This window comes from Sus scrofa, chromosome 15 (assembly GCF_000003025.6).
Source record: "Sus scrofa isolate TJ Tabasco breed Duroc chromosome 15, Sscrofa11.1, whole genome shotgun sequence".
Taxonomy (NCBI): domain Eukaryota; kingdom Metazoa; phylum Chordata; class Mammalia; order Artiodactyla; family Suidae; genus Sus; species Sus scrofa.
This window is the reverse complement of record NC_010457.5, coordinates 488232-510574: the sequence shown is the minus strand read 5'-3', so window position 1 is coordinate 510574 and position 22343 is coordinate 488232. Positions and strand designations below refer to the sequence as shown.

Below are 22343 nucleotides of genomic sequence, written 5' to 3'. Positions count from 1 at the left end.
CACAAATTTGAATAAAAAAAAAATCCCCAAGAAGAACGAAGCTATCTGACTGATACCTAATAAAAGGGAGAGATGCTCTGGCACAGACTTTTTACTTACAGGTCTTGGACCACTGCAAGAGTGCAGATGTCTGCTTACACATGTCAGTGTTTCAAGACTGCACAAGCTTTCTGTTCATAAATCTTCCCCATGAGATTAAGCCACCTGGGAACATATGTGGTTTCATTTTCTATGGACCTGATGCCTAGCATGGTTTCTAAGACAAGGTAGGTAGTCAGGCTTGTTGAATTTTATTTCGCTATAGCATATAGGAAGCTGAAAGATACATTTTAGGAAACTAGAAAAGGGGAGTGAGGAGATGTGTGTGTATATATATACTCATATGGTATCGAAATAGCCTCAGTAGCTAAAATACTGTCCTGAGAAAACTAGATATGCACCTAATGGATTTTTGATCAGGTTATTGGTCATTGAAGGCTACTCAGTTCATTTGTTTTGCCTTTGAGTCCAGGAGGGTCGGAACCCTGACCCTTGGCTTTCATTCTGTTAAGCCTTGTACACTTAAATGCTTGTCAGCCTTGTACTGTGAGGGAACAGATAACTACTAAATACCTCTGAAACACATTTCTTTAATGCCTTAGATGCAATTAGCAGTATAGGTTTAAATTCCAGACACCTATATAAGTTTTTCCTCCAAGGTCTCCCTCCAAAGAACTTCTCTAAAAAGCAAAATTCTTAACACGGTCACCTTCTCCTGAATTCCTAACATGGGCTCTCCAAGCTGACATGGTTAAAAAGGGTTCCTTTGACTCTACCGAGGAGACTTCCAGCTCATTTCCTTTAAAACTCTGCCCCTGTGTTGCAAATTACTTCACCATCTTTTTTTAAGTCAGCGCTCTTCCTAGACTGACAGAGCCAGCTGCGGCATTGTGCTGTCTCTGGAAATGATATCATCAGCACCCCGTCCTTGAATAAGACCACAATCATTACATTGGCTCCTTTTCACATAGCAGGGACCGAATATATGCTTGTTTACAGCAACTGTATTCAGAAACTTAGCACATTTGCATTCTTTCAGTCGCAACTTGAAAAAGTTTAGCATGAATTATCTGAATCATCTTTTAAAGTAAGAGTCATTTTAACTTTAATACATTAGTAAGGTTTAAAGTGTTAGCTTGTGTTCTAATATTCAAACAACACATTAATTATAACTGATTTTGATATTGTCATCAAAAGTTATAATTTGGTTATATTTATTATTCACTATATACTTCTGTTCCAACTCATCAAAATTATAACTATTTAATTATAATTAATGTGATACACATTATAAAAATTTAGTCTAGTAATTAAATATTAAATAAAAATACAAGAATTTAATAGTAACAACTAAGTCATTTTTATACCTGGCACAAAAGTTATTTAGACTTTGCAATCCCATCCCCTAGAGAAAGCCACTGTTAATCATTTGGCATAATTCCCTCATATATCAACTTTGCTTTTCATGGATGGGCTTTTTAATTACTTCAATTTATTACATTTATACGTGTACAACAATCATCAAAACCAAATTTTATAGCATTTCCATTTCAAACCCTCAGTGCATCTCCCCAGCCCCAACCTGTCTCATTTGGAAACCGTAAGTTTTTCAGAGTCTGTGAGTCAGTATCTGTTCTGCAAAGAAGTTCCTTGTGTCCTTTTTTCAGATTCTACATATAAGTGATAGCATTTGATGTTGGTGTCTTATTGTCTGACTGACTTCATTTAGCATGATAATTTCTAGGTCCAATGGATGGGCTTTTTATACATATTCATTTTAAGGGGGCAGCAAATAATTTTGTCTGAGTCAAGTGAGTTTGTTACTTAATCAAATGATAATATAAAAATAAAGTATTTTAGAGCCATATATATCATGAAAAATATTTTTGCATAAATTTACATCAGGTCTTTCATTTAAGTAACATTCTTATCTGGGAAATATTTAGTGAAGTAATACATTAAACTATAAATAATTTTGATTTGGCTCTCATTTATCAAGTACAAAAAAATAAGCAGATTTTATAATCTTGAAAAAAGACTATATTTTCTTAAGCCAAAATGTTAAAATCATTTAATGTACAATAAGACCATTAAATATTTTAGGAGTTCCCCTCGTGGCTCAGCAGAAATGAATCTGATTAGTATCCATGAGGAAGGAGGTTCGATCCCTGGCCTCGCTCAGTAGGTTAAGGATCTAGTGTTGCCGTGAGCTGTAGTGTAGGTTGTAGATGCGGCTCAGATCTGGTGTTGCTGCAGCTCTGGCATAGGCTGGAGGCTACAGTGCCAATTCAACCCTTTAGCCTGGGAACTTCCCATATGCGGCCCTAAAAAGACAAAAAAAGGACATTAAACATTTTAAATTTATTTCTATCTTTAGTAAATCATTCCTTTCCATTTTTTGGTCAATTACTATTTTCCCACTTTCAAAAAGTGAACACATTAAAAAGTTATAAATAAAATGTTAATGTTATTCAATTTTAATTAATTAAATTTTAGTTATACTACCCCCTTTTCCCCACCCAGTGAATATGGGAGCTAACAGAAACTGCACAGAAATAAAATATCAGTTTTATCTGATTTTGTTTTGTTTTATCTGGGGTTTCACAGAGTATCATTTAAAAAAAGTTCCATTGCTAAGACAGTTTTGAAAAATGAGGAAGTTAAGGACTTAAAGCACTGAAAATGGGTACACAGCAGATATGAGTTGTAACTCAAGTTGCCTCCCAGCCCAGTGTTTGGTTTACTATACTGTTTTGTTTTTACAAGGATTTTTTGAGGCGTTCCCTTGTCGAAGCAGGTTAAAGATCCAGTGTTGTCACTGCTGCAGCTCAGGTAGCTGCCATGGTGCAGGTTCAATCCCTGACCCTGACCTGGGAATTTCCATGTGCCATAGGCAGGCAAAAAAAAAAAAAAAGCCCAAAGACTTCCTGAATCCCCTACTGGAAATACACCTCTCTTCTCTAATTCTCACTACATTTTGCTTATATCTTTTGAAAATAGCCATCTGAATGGATATTATCTAGGGTCAAGAATCCTTCAAAAGCAGTAAAATATCAACAATAAGCTAAAAGAGTAGTTAATATCTTTATATCCACAATGATTGATGAGAATTCTAACAAAATTATCCAACCTTGCAACTGGAGTTTACAAATGATATTGTATGGTGAATTAACTTTTACCACTACCCTTGCTCTCTTTTTATAATGCCCCCAAATATATTGAAAACAAACCAAAAAACAAAATTGCATCTCACTTACTTATAAATTAGAAACGTTTCTCTATTTTTCTCACTCCCATTAAGATGATTCTTTAACAACAGCAAAAAAACCAACGACCCAATTGAAAAATGGGCAAAAGACCTGAATAGACATTTTCCAACGAAGATGTACAGATGGCCAACAAGCACATGAAAAAATGTTCAACATCCCTGATTAGTAGAGAAATGCAAATCAAAACTACCATGAGATACCACCTCACATCAGTCAGAATGGCCATCATTAAGAAATCCACAAATAACAAATGCTGGAGGGGTTGTGGAGAAAAGGGAACCCTCCTGCACTGCTGGGGGGAATGTAAGCTGATACAACCACTATGGAGAACAGTATGGAGGTACCTTAGAAATCTATACACAGAACTACCATATGACCCAGCAATTCCACTCTTGGGCATATATCCGGACAAAACCTTCCTTAAAAAAGACACATGCACCCACATGTTCATTGAAGCACTATTCACAATGCCAAAACATGGAAACAACCCAAATGTCCATCGACAAATGATTGGATTAGGAAGATGTAGTGTATATACACAATGGAATACTACTCAGCCATAAAAAAGAACAAAATAATGGCATTTGCAGCAACATGGACGGAACTAGAGACTCTCATACTGAGTGAAGTAAGTCAGAAAGAGAAAGACAAATACAGTATGATAACACTTATATCTGGAATCTAATATAGAGGACAAATGAACCTTTCTACAGAAATCATGGACTTGAAGAATAGACTTGTGGTTGCCAAGGGGGAGGGGGAGGGGGAGGGAGTAGGGTGGATTAGGAACATGGGGTTAATGGATGCAAACTATTGCCTTTGGAATGGATTAGCAATGAGATCCTGCTGTGTAGCACTGGGAACTATGTCTAGTCACTTATGATGGAGCATGATAATGTGAGAAAATAGAATGTGTACATGTATGTGTCACTGGGTCACCAAGCTGTACAGTAGGAAAAAAATTGTATTGGGGAAATAATTTTTTAAAAAATCAAAAAAAAGAAAAAAAAGATGATTCTTTAAAAACAAAAATGATTCAACACTGTTTTCTAAGTATAGTGTACTCAATATAGAATATCTAGCATGTACAAAAGCATAAAGAATCAGAAAAATATCAACCATCATGGTGTCAGCTTATAACAACTTGTAATATATAACCTTAGGATCATTTTCTTCCTTTTTTCTGTTCTTTTTCCCAAGCATAGTTGAGATCATACTAGACACAAAAGTTTGTATCCTTTTTTCCCCACTTATATATCACAATAATCAATTATTTCCCCATGTTGTTAAAATCTCCTCATAAAAAAATTTAATGGCAGTATGTTTCATTTTGTAATTTAACAAATCTCTTAACATGGTGGAGATTAGTGGATGGATATTGGATATTTCGAATGAATTAACACAGGACTTTCAACACCTTTTACCACTGAATTGTATTCAATGTATTGCTTTAGTAGGGTCCTACAAAAAAAAAAAAAAAAAGGCAAAATCTTAAAAAACAAAGAAAATGTAGGACATACATTCCAGTCGATTGAAAAGCCAATCATGTCCTTTTTACTGATCCTATCACATTAACTGCAAATAGCTTACTGAGGGGAAAAAAGGAACAAATATAAAGTCACCATCATCTACTCAGAGTACAGATAAAAATATCCTACAACAATTAGTAGTTATTTTCATCTTCTTCAACATAAACATTTTGAACAAGAGACAAACCATGAAGAAAACCTAATACGTTGAACTAAAATTTTTAATTTCGGGGGCCAACTTAAGATACTACATTAAAAAAGTATAAAAAGATTGAAGACACATGGCAAAAGGTCATTATACTTTAAAATAACCTTCACAAAGCCATAGTAAAATGTACAAAGGTAGAAAATTTATATAAAACATACAATTGACCAAAAATCTATGAAGATGTTCAATCTCATACCTTAAACAAATGAGGTATCACTTTCATCTACAGATTAGCTAAGATCTTAAATGAATGAAACAGCTGGTGCATGAGATAAACAAGACGTGTTTCTCCAACTTAAAAACTTGTTCATCAGAAGCAATTTTCTTGTGTTCCCACTGTGGTGCAATGGGTTAAGAATCCAAATGTAGGGGTTCAGGTCGCTGCAGAGGCAAGGTTTTATCCTCGGCCTGGAGGCATGGGTTAAAGGATCCTGCATTGCCGCAGCTGAGGCATAGGTCACATTTGGGGCTTGAATTCAGGGAAAGCCCAGGAACTTTCATATGAGGTAGGTACAACCATTAAAAAAAGGGGAGACAATTTTCTCACAAGCGTTTCAGTTGTACTTGGGAAAAAGAGCCTTATGTTATTAAAGTGAATGTAAACTTGGGGAAGTAAAAGAACCTAGTATTAAAGGCTGAGTACTCTAGACTGACACATTTGCAGGAAAGCATCGCCAAGGCAGAAAGACAGGTTGTCTCTGTCAGAAGATAAAATGTTAAGAGATTACTCTTTCCCCCACATTAAAAAAAGATCAGCTAGGAGTATCTTTTTTAGTTTTTTTCCTTTCTATTCTTCAAAAAAAGGTCAATGATTAGCATAGGACAATACATCACAAGTGGATTAACAAGTAAACTTTGTGCAACAATGAAAGACCAGAGATCATAGAAGATGCAAGGGTAGAAATAAGCTCTGTACTAAGAGAGGGAGAACTAGTGAACTCAAATAGCACAACCTGAAAATGCCTGGGGAAAATAGTAATGGCCTATGAAGAGCGATGAACATTTAACAAATCTTAGTATTATGTACAATGTCTTTATAAAGATGCCCATGGGTTTGAGTGAAGAATTGATCAGGATGTGGGTACTCTTTTGGGAAGGTAATTGGGCAATATGCCAATAATGCCTCTAAAAATCTACACACATTTACACAGCAATTCAAATTGTAAACTGAATAAAAAACAAATTCAAGTATTGATTGTATTTTTTAAATTTTTATTTCATTTAAAAATTTTTAAAATTTTTATTTCATTTAAAAATTTTTTAACCAATTTATGCATTTTTTAAAGCTTTTTATTAACTAATTTTTTTTCCCAAGGGGATCAAGTTATCCTTACATGTATACATTTTTTCCCCCTACCCTTTGTTCTGCTGCAATATGAGTATCTAAACATAGTTCTCAATGCTACTCAGTAGGATCTCCTTGTAAATCTATTCTAAGTTGTGTCTGATAAGCCCAAGCTCCCGATCCCTCCCTCTCCCATCCCGGCAGCCACAAATCTATTTTCCAAGTCCATGATTTTCTTTTCTATGGAGGTGTTCATTTGTGCTGGATATTAGATTCCAGTTATAAGTGATATCATATGGTATTTGTCTTTGTCTTTCTGGCTCATTTCACTCAGTATGAGAGTCTCTAGTTCCATCCATGTTGCTGCAAATGGCATTATGTCATTCTTTTTTATGGCTGAGTAGTATTCCATTGTGTATATATACCACATCTTCCAAGTCCAATCATCTGTCGATGGACATTTGGGTTGTTTCCATGTCCTGGCTATTGTGAATAGTGCTGCAATGAACATGCGGGTGCATGTGTCTCTTTTAAGTAGAGTTTTGTCCAGATAGATGCCCAAGAGTGGGATTGCGGGGTCATATGGAAGTTCTATATATAGATTTCTAAGGTACCTCCATACTGTTCTCCATAGTGGCTGTACCAGTTTACATTCCCCCAGGAGGGTGCAGGAGGGTTCCCTTTTCTCCACAACCCCCTCCAGCACTTGCTATTTGTGGACTTCTTAATGACGGCCATTCTGACTGATGTGAGGTGGTATCTCATGGTAGTTTTGATTTGCATTTCTCTTATAATCAGCGATGTTGAGCATTTTCTCATGTGTTTGCTGGCCATCTGTATATGTTCCTTGGAGAACAGTCTATTCAGGTCTTTTGCCCATTTTTCCATTGATTGATTGGCTTTTTTGCTGTTGAGTTGTATAAGTTGCTTATATATTCTAGAGATTAAGCCCTTGTCCGTTGCATCATTTGAAATTATTTTCTCCCATTCTGTAAGTTGTCTTTTTGTTTTCCTTTGCTGTGCAAAAACTTTAGATGTAAAGAAATGGAAAGATATTCCATGTTCCTGGACTGGAAAAATCAATATTGTAAAAATGGCCATACTACCCCAAGCAATCTACAGAGTCAATGCAATCCCTATCAAATTACCCATGACATTTTTCACAGAACTAGAACAAACAATCCAAACATTTATATGGAACCACAAAAGACCCAGAATTGCCAAAGCAATCCTGAGAAACAAAAACCAAGCAGGAGGCATAACTCTCCTAGACTTCAAGAAATATTACAAAGCCACAGTCATCAAAACAACATGGTACTGGTATCAAAACAGACAGACCAATGGAACAGAATAGAGAACCCGGAAATAAACCCTTGACATCTATGGTCAATTAATCTTTGACTAGGGAGGCAAGAACATCAAATGGGAAAAAGAAAGTCTATTCAGCAAGCATTGCTGGGAAACCTGGACAGCTGCATGCAAAGCAATGAAATTAGAACACACCCTCACACCATGCACAAAAATAAATTCAAAATGGCTTAAAGACTTAAATATAAGACAGGGCACTATCAAACTCCTAGAAGAAAACATAGGCAAAACACTCTCTGACATCAACATCATGAATATTTTCTCAGGTCAGTCTCCCAAAGCAATAGAAATAAGAGCAAAAATAAACCAATGGGATCATTTGAAATTTTTATTTATTTATTTACTTACTTGCTTTTTAGGGCCATACCCACAGCACTTGGAGGTTCCCAGGCTAGGGGTCAAGTTGGAGCTGTAGCCACCGGCCTACGCCAGAGCCATAGCAATGCGGGATCTGAGCTGTGTCTGCCACCTATACCATAGCGAGGCCAGGGATTTAATCTGCATCCTTATGGATGCTAGTAAGATTCATTTCCGCTGAGCCACGATGGGAACTCCTAATTGTATTTTTTTTTAAAGGAGGGTTGCAAAGTTTATTTCAGGTTTCTTGTTTTGTTTTGTATTTTTTTTTTTTTTCTTTTTTGCCACACAGGCAGTATGTGGAAGTTCCTGGGCCAGGGATTGAACCTACACCACATAGCAGCAACCAGAGCCACAGCAGTGAGAATGCAGGAGCCTCAGTCCGCTAGGCCATCAGAGAACCCCCAACTGTATTATTTTTAATGGAACTTAATATACATCGACAGAAGACTAAATAAATTATGATAATCCAAACAGGCAAACAAAATACATCCATTAAGATAATGAATGATTTTAATTTCCTTTTTGCTTATTGTCTCTTTTCTGGTTTTCACTCAAACAAACCATGCATTTCTTATGTAAATTTTTACATTAATAAGCAATTTTTTGGGCCACTCCCAGAGGCACGCTAAAGTTCCTGGGCCAGGGATTGAACACACACCACAGCAGCGACCCAAGCCATTGCAGTGACAATGCTGGATCCTTAACCCACTGAGTCATATGGTAATTCCTAACAAATACTTTTATATGATAAAAAGATAATTATAAAAATAATTATAAAAATTAAAAGGGAGGAGTTCCCATTGTGGCTCCGTGGAAATGAATGTGACTAGCATCCATGAAGACGTGGGTTCGATTCCTGGCCTTGCTCAGTAGGTTAGGGATCTGGCATTGCTGTGAGCTGTGGTGTAGGTCACAAACACGGCTGGGTCCCACATTGCTCTGGCTGTAGCATAGGCTGGCAGTTGCAGCTCTGGTTCAACTCCTAGCCTGGGAACTTCCATATGCTGCATCTGCAGCCCTAAAAAGACAAAATAAACAAATAAAAGGGGAATTAGAGAAGTCTAATGAGCAAGAACTAATATATTTACTATTTAAAGAACCTATTCTATTCACAAGAAAAACACTAAAATTCTAGTAATAATGAACAAAAGAAAAATAAAAGGAAACAAGCCTATAAGAAAAAGTCTCAATCATAAAATAAGTGCAAAATCAGACACCAAGCTTATCCTTTCATTAGAGTGGAAAAGGGTTTTTTTTTTGTCTTTTTGCCTTTTCTAGGGCCACTCCCACAGCATATGGAGGTTCCCAAGCTAGGGGTCTAACTGGAGCTAGTCGGATTCGTTAACCACTGAGCCACAACGGGAACTCCCAAAAATTTTTTTTTTTTTTTTTTTAAATATATATAGGAGTCCCCATTGTGACTCAGCGGAAATGAACCACCTAGTAACCACGAGGTTGCTGGTTTGATCCCTGGCCTTGCTCAGTGGGTTAAGGATCTGGTGTTGCCACGAGCTGTGGTGTAGGTCACAGAAGTAGCTTGGTTCCTGCGTTGCTGTGACCATGGCGTAGGCCAGCAGCTGTAGCTCTGATTACACCCCTAGCCTGGGAACCTCCATATGCCTCGGGGGAGACCCTAAAAAGCAAAAAAAAAAAAAAAAAAAAAAAAAAAAATTATATATACACACACACACACAATATTAATAGAATATGGAATAACAGGCATTCTCAAATCCCATCTAACTATTTAATCCAGCATTTTCTCTTCTAGGACTCTAGCCAAAAATACTCCTAACTAGGAAAACAACTTTTCAGCAGAACATCCTTTACAATGTTCCTTGTAAAGGAAAGTAATGGAACTACAGTAGAATATTACTTGAGGATTTAAACACTAGAAGAATCCAAACACTGCTGATCCGTTTCAGAAAGATTTTATCCATTCTGATACCGAATGACTTACTAGAATGCAAGGCATGTAGTGGTGTGAATAACTGCCAGGCCAACTCGTGGAATCCTGAAAAGGTTGGTACCAGTCACAGGAACACATTCAAAAGGACTGCCAGAGGCTATTTTACGTTGTGAAAACATCATTCTTTTCATAGGATAAAGGTTATTTACCCCCAAAAAGAGGATATTCCAGATAGGAAAACTTAAGGAAGTGCATGAAAGAGCAAGCAGAAGATGACACAGATCCTTTACACAAAGAGTTGTTGCACCATTTACTATTTTAATGTCTGCAGAAGCTTACCACAAACCCTGGTGCATTCCTGACATTCCTAGATGCAGAATCATACACATCTCAAAAGAAATAAACTTTGTACATATTAATTTGCAATGCATGATGCTTTTAGGCCATTTTAAGGAAATAAGTCTCATTTCTACTAGAATAACTAATTAGAAAATACCTAATTATCTTAGATTCCTTTTGAAATAAGGCAGAATTAAATAAAAATTGAGAAAAGAATTAAATGAGGCAGTATAAATTTATCCATGGCAGAGGTGGGGGACCACAAAAATATTAATAGTTCATTCATTCAAATTCATCAACACATATAAATTGAACACCTGTTACATACTAGGCACTGTGTTCATGTTGAGAAATATAAATTGGTCAGGGTCACTGTTATTCTGGAACTTACATTCTAGGAGGGGTTAAAGACCAATTCTCAAATAAGGGTATGTGTGGCAGTGACCTCCCCCGCCATCCGCAACTTTTTCCCTTGTTTTTCTTCTATTTACTATCAACTATTCTCATGAATGTGCACTTTAAAAATACTCATTTTTGGAGTCCCCGTCGTGGTTCAGGGGTTAACGAATCCAACTAGGAACCATGAGGTTGTGGGTTCGATCCCTGGCCTTGCTCAGTGGGTAAAGCATCCGGCATTGCCCGTGAGCTGTGGTGTAGGTTGCAGACGCAGCTTGGATCCCATGTTGCTATGGCTCTGGCGTAGACCAGTGGCTACAGCTCCAATTCGACCCCTAGCCTGGGAATCTCCATATGTCGTGGGAATGGCTCAAGAAATGGCAAAAAGACAAAATAAAAAATAATAATAAAAATATTCATTTTAAAAAACTGGACTTTCCTCACATTTTAAGATAAATTAATCACACAAACTGGTCACTATTTATCAGGTTCATGACCAATTCAAATACCCAAAAGTAAGAGAAAATGCTATTAAGTTCCATTGAAAGCTTACTAAAGGAGTTCCCATCGTGGCACAGTGGTTAATGAATCCAACCAGGAACCCTGAGGTTGCAGGTTCGATCCCTGCCCTTGCTCTGTGGGTTAAGGATCCGGCATTGCCATGAGCTGTGGTGTAGTTTGCAGATGCGGCTCAGATCCCGCGTTGCTGTGGCTGTGGCATAGGCCAGTGGCCAGTGGCTACAGCTCCGATCAGACTCCTAGCCTGGGAACCTCCTTATGCTGCGGGAGCGGCTCAAGAAAAGGCAAAAAAAAAAAAAAAAGAGAGAAAGGTTAGTAGAGAAGACTAGGACAGTTGTTTTTTCATTTGTATGATGCAGCCGTTATAACCTTTCCAACCGTTCGGGTGATGCCAGTCCTGAGTATTTAATAGAGCAAGTCTGAGCACATTAAGAGAATAAACCAGAATGAAAACACTGACAACATGGTTATGTGAACAGCAATTATAATTAACCTTTTCTAAAAGAAAAGGTATACGTAATAGTACATAATAGGGTAACAATTTAACTCGACTTTTTTTCCTTTTTACTCAAAGCATAAAGCAGAGACAATACTTTATACCAGGGTAACATGCAACTTTGGGGAAAAAAAAGTTAATATACATATTAAACACGTTAATTCACCAGTAAAATCATATTTGTCATTTCCCCCCAAAATACCTTAACATTATTCTTTTATTTCATTATAAACAAGGTCCCATCACTGGTTACCTGAACCCAATGCCTTACATTTCTGCAGCTTAACATTTCAGTAAGTTATGGACACAAGAATGACGTTACAAGTATAATGAAGTAACACACCTGGCAAAGCAGCTGATTGCACTGCTTTGCCAATGGAGACATCCCTACACCATTAGCCACTCCATCCCATTCTGAGCACAAACATAAATATCCCCAGCCATTCATGAAGTTGTCTTATCAAGAAGGCCCTGAAGCATTATTTCCCTGGGTACCTAACATATCAGCACTGATGAAATACAAATGCACCCAAGTGCTCTAAGATGATCACATATTAGAATATTCCTTGAGTGTAAAATTTTTCTTGGATACAGAGAAACACAAGCTAATAAGGTGATATAGAGGTAAAAAAATTTTCTGCCTTTTCTTGCATACAAAACTTGAGTGAAAACCTTGTATCATATTAGAAATTCCAATACAACAAACCTAAAACTTTTCAAAAGGTTTCTAATTTGTTGTGTTAAATGCAGCTTTAATCATGTCAATATACATAGAGCACATATGTCAATATACAGAGACTAGTTGGAATACATTTTCATCTAGGTTTCTCTAGGAAAATACAATAAGCAAGGAAGATTAATATCTACAAGAAGAATTTGTCATATTTAAAAATCAAGTTAGTAAAGTATACTTTAAGCACAAATTAAAATCAGTATACATTTTTCTCATCTCTAGCAACCAAGAGTCCTCATTAGACATAGTTTCTTCTTCAATGTGTTATCTTGAATATTAACCCATAAAATATCTTTAAAAGTGCTCTGCAGGTATCACCTCCTCTTAAGGAACCATGGAAGGGTATAATGTAGAAAAGCCTACTCTAATTTAAAGTACTAGTTTAAAACAGAAATTATTAGAGGAACTCTTTATATCACCAATGTAAGGAATTTTGGAAAGGAAAAGTATCAATTACAATAATTAAAAGAATATATACATTTCACTTTCCATGCAAGATGGTTTAAAATATAAACAAAATATAACTGTGAATCACGGAAAATACAGTCAAGTCTTTGCCCCCAGAGTTTAGTCAAGAAAGAGAGTCAAGAAAAAGAGGGAGGGAGAATGAATGTATGAGAAATATAACAGAGCTCTATCAAAATTTTTTATAAGGAGAATCTAAAGGGGAAGGATTTTGGTGTACACACACATGAAGTGGCTTAAGATCTAAATGATCGATTCAAAATGACTAACCAACTGAGTATGAGGAGAATTAAGGGTACTTAACACAAGCAACAAACTTTTACTAAGGTAAGACACACAATATATAGTTTTCTGTACTTTGAAATTCTTTTAAAGAACAAAAATAGAGTTTTGTTTTCTAATCTCTTCATTACGTAACACCAAGGGTCATGGAATATTTGTATTAGGAAAGAGAAAACATGGTTTTGCTTTGCTTCCTTAAGCTACAGTTTATTCAGGGTTATGATGTGTATTTTCAGTTTCAAGGCCTTTTAGTAAAACAAAGCAAAAACTGATTTAAAAACCCTCTAGGCTGTATCATCAGTAAGCCAAGCACATATAATACCAAAGAAAATACATATAATTTATTAGATGGACTTAAAAATCAACACAAATCAATTTTAGGCACTTGTTGAGTACAGACTATGGGAATTTTCTACCAAAGAACAGAATATCTAGCAGGCAAGACCATAAAGATTTAAACTTTAGCTTTTAGAATACACAAGGGCTAAGCAACTGATAAGAAATATTGCATAATTAACCCAACTGCATCTTGTTACAATTTCTCCATATTTCCACACACAATTTAGGGTTTAATAGAAACAGTCAGTTTTTAGCATCCAAAACTTTTAAAAATCTGTCTTTCTTTCCTTTACTCTACCATTCTGGTCTTAAAATTAGCATACATTCTTTGACAGAGCATGATACAGTTTAATTTTTGTAAAAGTGGAACTTTTTATTAAAAAATATTTTCTATCTACAATATCAATACATAACGACTGATAATTTTGATGTCTTATAAAGGTCTATTTCAATAGGTTTATTTTGTAAGATAGGCTTCTCATTACTAATTCCTTTAGATAGCTAACATTTATCTTTGTTCATTAAGTAAACATGAGAGAAAAAACGGAATGCGCTCTATGGCCTTAAGGATGGGGGATGTCTTGAGGTTAAACACTACATATGACTTTGGTGTCTTTTTCCAACTCAAATTATTTGTACTGATATTCTTCAAAGTGTAACCCATTTTTGGTAATGGGAAGATAATACACATATAACTTGATCCCTTTCACATCTAATTATTAGCTCAAGGAGCTGGCAGAGTCTAGGTAGTTCTCTTAACTTTCTGAATCTACTTTTCAACATGTAAAGCTAAAATAAGTATTAAAATGTTAAATACAATATAATTTAAAGGGCCCTACTTCTGGTATTTATGTGCTGTGCACACAGCAACCCAGTATTATGATGTACTCACCAACTCTGACACTGCTCTCCAGTGAGCAAAGTGCAAATCAATGAATCAAGCTAGTGGAGCACAGCAAAGAACCAGAGAATGTACTTAGAAACTAGTAGTTTGGGGAACAACAGATGTAAGTAAAGTTTAGCATAATTCCAGGACAAAGGTAACATATCTTGGCAAATGGGGAATGACGATACAGGAGAGCAAGGCATGGCTGAGCTATGGGAAAGTAGTTCCCGATTACATTTGGACAGTGGGAGGTTTCAAAGTTCAATCACACAAAGAAACCTTGCCTCTATTCAGCCGTAAAGGATGGACTGACTCCAGGATACAAGTGGGCAATTGAGAAGATGATCCCAAAGTTGACAGATAATCTGGGATGTGCTGCTACCACCATACACAAAGTAGAACACACTACAGATACAGTCCCAAAAAATGCCTGCAAAGAAAGCTAGAAAGCTGTATACGGTTTTTCTATTTACACTAATAAAAACAAATTTTGAGGTTGTCTGTACTGTATGTGGTTGCTGTAGTCACAGCAAGAAATGTAAAGTGGCCCTAAGAAGGGACAGCAGAGTCCCTTTTCTAGGCATCTTAACACTATACACTCAGACGAAAAAGAAAAGAACACCTCAGGGACTTCCTGCCTTTCCTCAGAGCCCTGCACATTTCTGTCATCTCACTGTTGCTACCTACTAGGCACTTCTCGGAGACCAGAAAACAGAAACCTTTCCTCTATTCCATGCCATGCTTCTAAAATCACTTTAACTACCTGCATTAAAAATGCCAGAAAGCAGTGCTGAAGCACTTTTTAATTAAGGCAAAATGTTATATTCCCTACCCACTTCCCTCTGCCTCCCAAACCACCTGCCTTCATTGTATTCTTTGCCCATCATGAGAGCCAAAGATAGGACCAAAAATTTCAAACAAGAATCCTCATTAGAATGTGTAAGATATGCTTTCTAAATACTCTATGACAAAATTAAACATATTTAAATGCGTATAAGCAATATGGTTACTTTTACCAAGATATCAGAAGTCGCATGACTTTCAAAATTAGTATCAAACACAGGATATTTAAATCCAGTCACATGTACAGAAGTATGAAGATTTGTTCTTTTCAAAGCTGAGCATAATGACCCTAAAGAAGATGCTTGTTTACACCCAAAAGGAGTATATTAAAAAACAAAAAGCATTGCCCTTTGCTTAATTCCACTTAGAGTACATATAAATCACCAATATGACTATTCATTAGGCTTTCCATTTTATTCGGAAGTAATACTGTTCAAATGATTCTGATGTATGATGCATTTTCATACATGAATTAAAATTCTTTTGACGTAATTCTGGTTTTATGCACAAGTATCAAGGTACCATCATTTCTAATGCTTGACTGAGAGGACAGAATATAACAAAAAAAGCATGTTTTATAAATGTGGTATAAGATCTCATGCATTCTTATGATGACATGTCATCACTAAACCAGCTGTAACAATGTAATGCATGCTCTGAACATCAATTAAGAATAATATTTGGCCAGCGTCTTGATGACAGAGAATATGCTGGTACACTGTTGGACCGATGGGGCAGCAATCTAAGAGACTAAACCATGATTACTCCAAAGATAAAAGGATAAAGGTGTGGACCTGCCCAGCTACTTCACAGAATATTTGTCTCTGATGACACCGCAACATCTACAAAATAGATCTGGGTTTTCAATATACAAGCAATTGCTTACAGTGATTTGAAAAAGTACAAGGACATACGAACAAAGAAAGCTTAGAAATTTAGGATTTAACTTTTGTAAAAGCAACTTGACAAATATTAAAATGTTAGACTTGCATTTTGAACATTATAATATAAATATAAAACACAAAACATTCAATTTTAAACACTGATTTCCCATGCCTGACTTGGACTTAATGAGTATTTTATATTTTATAGAAAGGAACTTTCAATGTTTTGTCAATGCTGATACTGTGTACTATTATTTCTCATCAAAATCTTTGAAATCTAAAAGGCTGGTATTAAAAGTAGCTCTCCCCCCCTCCCCCGAGTAGTTTAAAACATGCCAGTTTTGCATTAGCCATTAGATTTTCGGCATGAAAGATACACCAACAGAGTACTCAAGAATACGGTTTAACACATTTAGGTTAATTTTGTTTACACTTAACAACAGAAATACTTTAGACTTTCAGACGCTGAAAGAAACAAACAAAAACCACTAGCAGACATAAAAGGCTTCAAGGCCAAGTTACTTCTTAGTAAAAATAATACATTATGTGGATCAATTTAAACCAAATTCTTAAAAGCATCAGAAAAGATGTTTTCTTGTAATTGTCAAACAATGCAATCATGTGATATGAGAAAATAAAAGAAAACTTACACAAAAAAACCCCCAAACTATTCTAACTCCTAAGATAAGAAATAAGTAATTTTCAAATTAAGAAAGTATTTTTGTTGCTTAGAAAATATACTTTACTTTTCATCTCAATTTACTTCAAATGCTTGACATATAATTTAATATTCAAGACGACTCTGGCTAAGTTATTTGATAGTATTTACAGAGTGATATTTCTCTGGGTTGACATATTTCACACAACGGCTTCCAATCAATAATGAAAAAAAATCACTTGATAACTTTAATCACAATTAATGATTGACTGATTAATGGATTAACAATTTACTCAGTAATTTAGGGGGCACAGATCCAATAAAGAAACAATCTGATAACTGCTTCAATGTGCAATTCTGCCCACTAGTAATAATAGGTCAGGAATATGACAGATATCCCACTCAGCTGGATTACATATATGTTTCCATGTATGTGATTTGGTCAACCAAAAATTAGGTACATAATGTCAAGCTTTTTCTTTCTTTTTTTAAAGAGCAGCTCAATGATTTTTGGGATTGGTTAGTATGATACAGAGAACACAGGGGAAGTACGAAATGGCACTTACCACCAATGCTAGTATAGTACTCACCTCACTGTGGTTATAACTAAGGATATTATTAATTTCTGCGTTATTTGCTTTTTTAAAGAACATAGATCAAAGCCATTAACTTGAACTTGAGGTATATACACAATACATACACAACCTTATGCAAAATACCTTTCATAAGTAACGTTACATTTTAAGATACTGGAAACTGAGTATCTGTGCTGATTTGTATTTTGACTTAATGGAACGAGAAAAACATTCAACTAGGGAGGGTTATACCGATAATAAAGTTCTTAAAGTTAAAAATGTCTTTCCTCTCCCTCTGTACTTACCACAGGCTACACAATGTCCTGAGAGGATTCATTATGAGAAAAACGTCAATCACAGCTTTAAGACCTTGCTTTGGAAGGAACTAACGAAAAAGCAGATTGGAAGGTGAGACTTCATCTTTGTTTTCAAATAAGTGGTCTTAATTTTTCTTTTTATAGAAAAAGTTTAAATGTTTAAATCAGTTTATTATAAATATATCTAAACCATTAATTTTTGCAGCTTTCAGGTAAAGTCCAGCACTTCATTTATACAAAGTCTATGAGCAGAGGTCAGTAGAGATCATCTAATCTTAAGTCGTGACATCATCCATTCAAGTCCTTGGCATAATCTATAAAGAAAATAAAATTTTTTGATTAAATTCTCAACTAAAAAGCTATGAACAGTAAACTAAAAGAAGATATCATTCCTCATCTACCCAAACAACAAAGATAAATCAGTTACACTGAATGTTGGTGCTACTGCAGAGAAGCCATACTTTCATACAGTGCAACCATACATTTTTGATTCTGTTCCATCTCTAGTGCCTAGAATATTGCCTGACACAAAAAAGGAGCTCAATAATTATATAGTGAATACCCACAGAAAGTAATTCAGCAATAAGTATCAAAAATATTTAAAATATCAATACTTTCTCCCTGTTTTTCTACTTTTAGAAATATATCCTTAAAAAATAATCAGAGATAAAGACAGGTTTATGCATAAGATTGCTCATGAAAGCATTTTTTTTGTTGTTGCTTTTTAGGGCTGCATCTGCAGCATATGGAAGTTCCCAGGCTAGGGGTCCAACTGGAGTTGTAGCTGCTGGCCTACGCCACAGCCACAGCAATACCATATCCGAGGCATGTCTGTGGCCTATACACAGCTCACGGCAACACCAGATCCTTAACCCACTGAGCAAGGCCAGTGATCAAACCTGCATCCTCATGGATACCGGTCAGGTTTATTACTGCTGAGCCACAACGGGAACTTCTATTTATGAAAGCATTTTTAATAGGAAAAAGTAAAATTTAAATGTCTAGCAGTAGAAAAAAAATTTTTAATTACAGAACATTCATATGATAAAATATTAAAAACTTCCTTTCAAAGACTATTTTACAATATGATAAAATGCTCATGATATAAATGAAACAGAAATGAGAGGATTATTAAACAAACAGTAGAGTTGTTAAAGTAGGCACACAATATTTATGTTACATCCATATGTTAAAACAAAACTGAAGGAAATTAAATCTCATATCACTAACACCAATGATCACTGAACAATAGGTAATTGAGCATAATCCAAAATACAGAAAGAGATGTTCATTATGATAAAAGAATGGAAATATATAACAAGAGGGAAAAGTCTGTATACATAATTTTATAACAAAATGAAGTACTATTATGAAGCATTAACCAGTATCTATGAGGAGCTTTTACAGACATGAGAAACTATGCTACCACATTAATTTTTAAAAAGCCAGGACTCATATTTTTACGTATGAGTCCAATAATGTAAAAGATGATACAAGGGGGAGAAAAAAGCAATGAGGTAAATAAATGATTGTTTTGGTGTTAGATCATAATTTTCTCCTGTTACTTGATTCCTTACTTTATTTATTTTGGCCTCATACAGCATTCAGAAGTTACTGGGCCTGGGATAGAATCCAAGCTGCAGGTGCGACATATGCCACAGATGTAGCAACACCAGACCCTTAACCCACTGTGCCAGGCTGGGGATCTAACCTGCACCATTAGAGAGACAACACCAGATCCTTAACCTGCTGTGCTACAGTGGGAACTCCCAATTCCTCACTTTTCAACTGACTGGAAATGATACAAAATAATATTAGGTGAGTAAATTACTTAATTCCAAATTGTTAAAGGTATAGTATTTACCTAATAACAAACTGTAATCTGCGCTAAGCACTTATTATCCATTATCTTAATCCTCACAACACTAAGACCAGAGCCTTTCCCATATTACAGAGAGAGCCCAGGCTTAAAGAGATGAGCAAATGGCAGAGATGGGAGTCAAATTTCAACCAATGCTAAAATACAAGAATTTAGACCAAGGTGGCCAGACGGCACAGGGAAACATTTCCCCCAAAACCAAACATTTCTACGTGGAAACTACTGCAAATGGAAGTCTATATAAACCCAAAACTAAAAAGATACCATCACCTATTGATTTCTTCTTTTAAAAATAAAACTGCCAAAGTTCATACGTAGCCTAACTAATGATATATTTTTCACACAATTACTCAACGTATATAATTAAATCTTTTATCAATCCTAGATGATTTGTCTTTGTTGTCAAACTTAGTATGATTTAATCAGTGCTTTTGCTTAAAAACCTTTTATAAAGATAGTATATATAAAGATACATCTATATGTTTATCTGTATCTTGACATATATTAAGCTATTTGACAAAGATATATGTAAAAGATATTTTTACTTAAATAAGTATGTGGGCAATTGGTATAATCTGGATTCTTTTTCTTTTTTTAAAGAGTAGATTCACTTTTTTGAGGTTCTAATTATGCTCTTCTTCAAATGTCTGTAATCAGGTACTTCTATTTCACTAAGATCTGGCTTCAGCTCCAATTTAACTCTTTTTTTTTTTCTCTGCTTTTAAATAAATCCATGAAGGATTCTAAATAGAGATCTTAAATTTGGGATTGAGGTTCTTCAGGTGTGAAGAAAGGGCAGAATTTTGTGGCATAGATAAATGAGTTACCTCAAGTGGCAGAAATTTTCTACTTTTAAGACCACAGTGGACCAAATGATGAATTACTGACACTATCTATCTATGCCCCAAGATTCTGCCCTTTCCTAATACCTGAAGAACTTCAATCTCAAATTTAAGATCTCTCCAATTTAATTCTTTTTTGCCTCTTTTTAAATACACACAGACCCACCATATTTTAGAAAAACAACTACAACAAAAACTCTACCTTAGCATCCTCATCCTGTTTCTTTTTTTTTTCAGCCCACCTCTCCCTTACAAATTTCTGTACATAGTAACTTTAAATACCTGATTTTAAGGAGAAATACAGGTTTCAAAGCAAAATACATATCATTCATGGAAAAGGCATCTTACCCCTCGCCAGTAAGAGCACAGCATGCCTGGATATGCCACTGGTGATCCTTAATAGAAGTTAGTTTCAAAAACTGGGAGATTTCTGCTACAGTCATGCATTCTTTAACATCTTGTTTATTAGCAAAGATCAGCAATCCAGCTTTCCTTAGATCCTATAAAAGCAAACAACACTGTAAAGGCCAGCCCGCTTTTTTTTTTTTCCATACATTTTCCGACTTAATTAACACACAATATTTGACAGTCTTTATAATCCAGAATTTCTCAACTACTTGACATAAAAGCATCTCACAGCTCTTATGACAGAAAGTAAACTTTAAGCTGAATGTATATTAAATAAATCAATCTATATTTGTATGGATTTATACATATCTTGTAGTCTTGGGTTACATTTTTATAGTCATAAGCGCTATATTAACAAAGTCTTATCTTTCAATATAATACATATCTAACTCTTCCCCCAACCACAAACTAGACTTCTATGATATTAAGAACTACTCTTTAGCACTTAAGAGCTTTCAAAATTCTATCCCAATCTACACTTTAGGTATAGGTATCTCTATCTAAAGCCAGTACCCTTTAGGCACATAGGAAATAAACGAATTCAATATATATAATATGACTTAGAGTCTTAGGACTTAATTCTCAGCTGAGAGGAGCTATCCTAAACCAATTCTATTAATTTGCTGAGACCCAGCTCTTCTATTTTTTGTCCACGAAGGTTTCTTAGATTTGAATGTATGATAGAGCCTTCTTCAACTGGCATTAAACTTATCAAGTTTCCCAATTAGATAGTGAGTTCCCCCACTTCTATGTTTTGACTCTGAGGCAAGTTCTTTGACAAATCTGTTCCTCATAACTAACATTTATTGAGTCTCTAATCTGAGCAAGACACCCATTATACTAACCATTTTCCAAACAAAATCTCTTTAATCTTCAAGACTGCTAAAGGTAGGCTTTACTATTCCCATTTTACAGATGAGGAAAATAAGACTCAGATGTAAGTAACTCATACAAGGTCACATAACTACTCAATGACAGAGCCAAGTCTGAGCTAAGATCTTCCTACTAGAGCGGTTAGCCCCTATGTGTAAAATGCTGAGACCACTACTTGCCTCCTGGAGAGGTAGTTTGAATGACTGAATTACTACACTTAAAGCATTCGGTTCAGTCCTTGGCTTTTATTTCATTTACTGCTCTGCAAATGAGGATTACCTTCACCCTTGTGCATGTCCCCAGTGGACTGATACAACATTTTACACACAAAGCAGACCACAGGTTAAGTTAGTCTCCTTTTGCTATGCTCTACCTTCCCTCACCCAACCATTTTTACAGCCAGGATCTTCCCTGATAACCTATGGAAAGTTACAGAACTTTTCCTCATAAAAATGCACATAGGGAGGAGTTCCCATTGCGACCCAGTGGTAATGAACCTGACTAGTATCCATGAGGATGCAGGTTTGCTCCCTGGCCTCACTCAGTGGGTTAAGGATCCAGTGTTGCTGTGAGCTGTAGGATAGGTCACAGATACATCCCACACTGCTGCTGCTGTGGCGTAGGCCAGAGGATACAGCTCCAATT

At 35.7% G+C, this 22343-nt stretch overlaps 1 protein-coding gene across 1 annotated transcript in view; it reads right to left on the bottom strand.

The window, feature by feature from the left end:
* ARL5A (ADP ribosylation factor like GTPase 5A) overlaps positions 11686-22343 on the bottom strand; it is a 30965-nt gene continuing 20307 nt past the window's right edge. Inside the window, exons 5-6 of the mRNA XM_021076258.1 lie at positions 20766-20917; positions 11686-18010 (exon numbers count right to left, since the gene is read on the bottom strand). Of these exons, the coding sequence (XP_020931917.1) occupies positions 17962-18010; positions 20766-20917 (201 nt within the window). The 3' untranslated portion in view covers positions 11686-17961. The remainder of the gene's footprint in view (positions 18011-20765; positions 20918-22343) is intronic.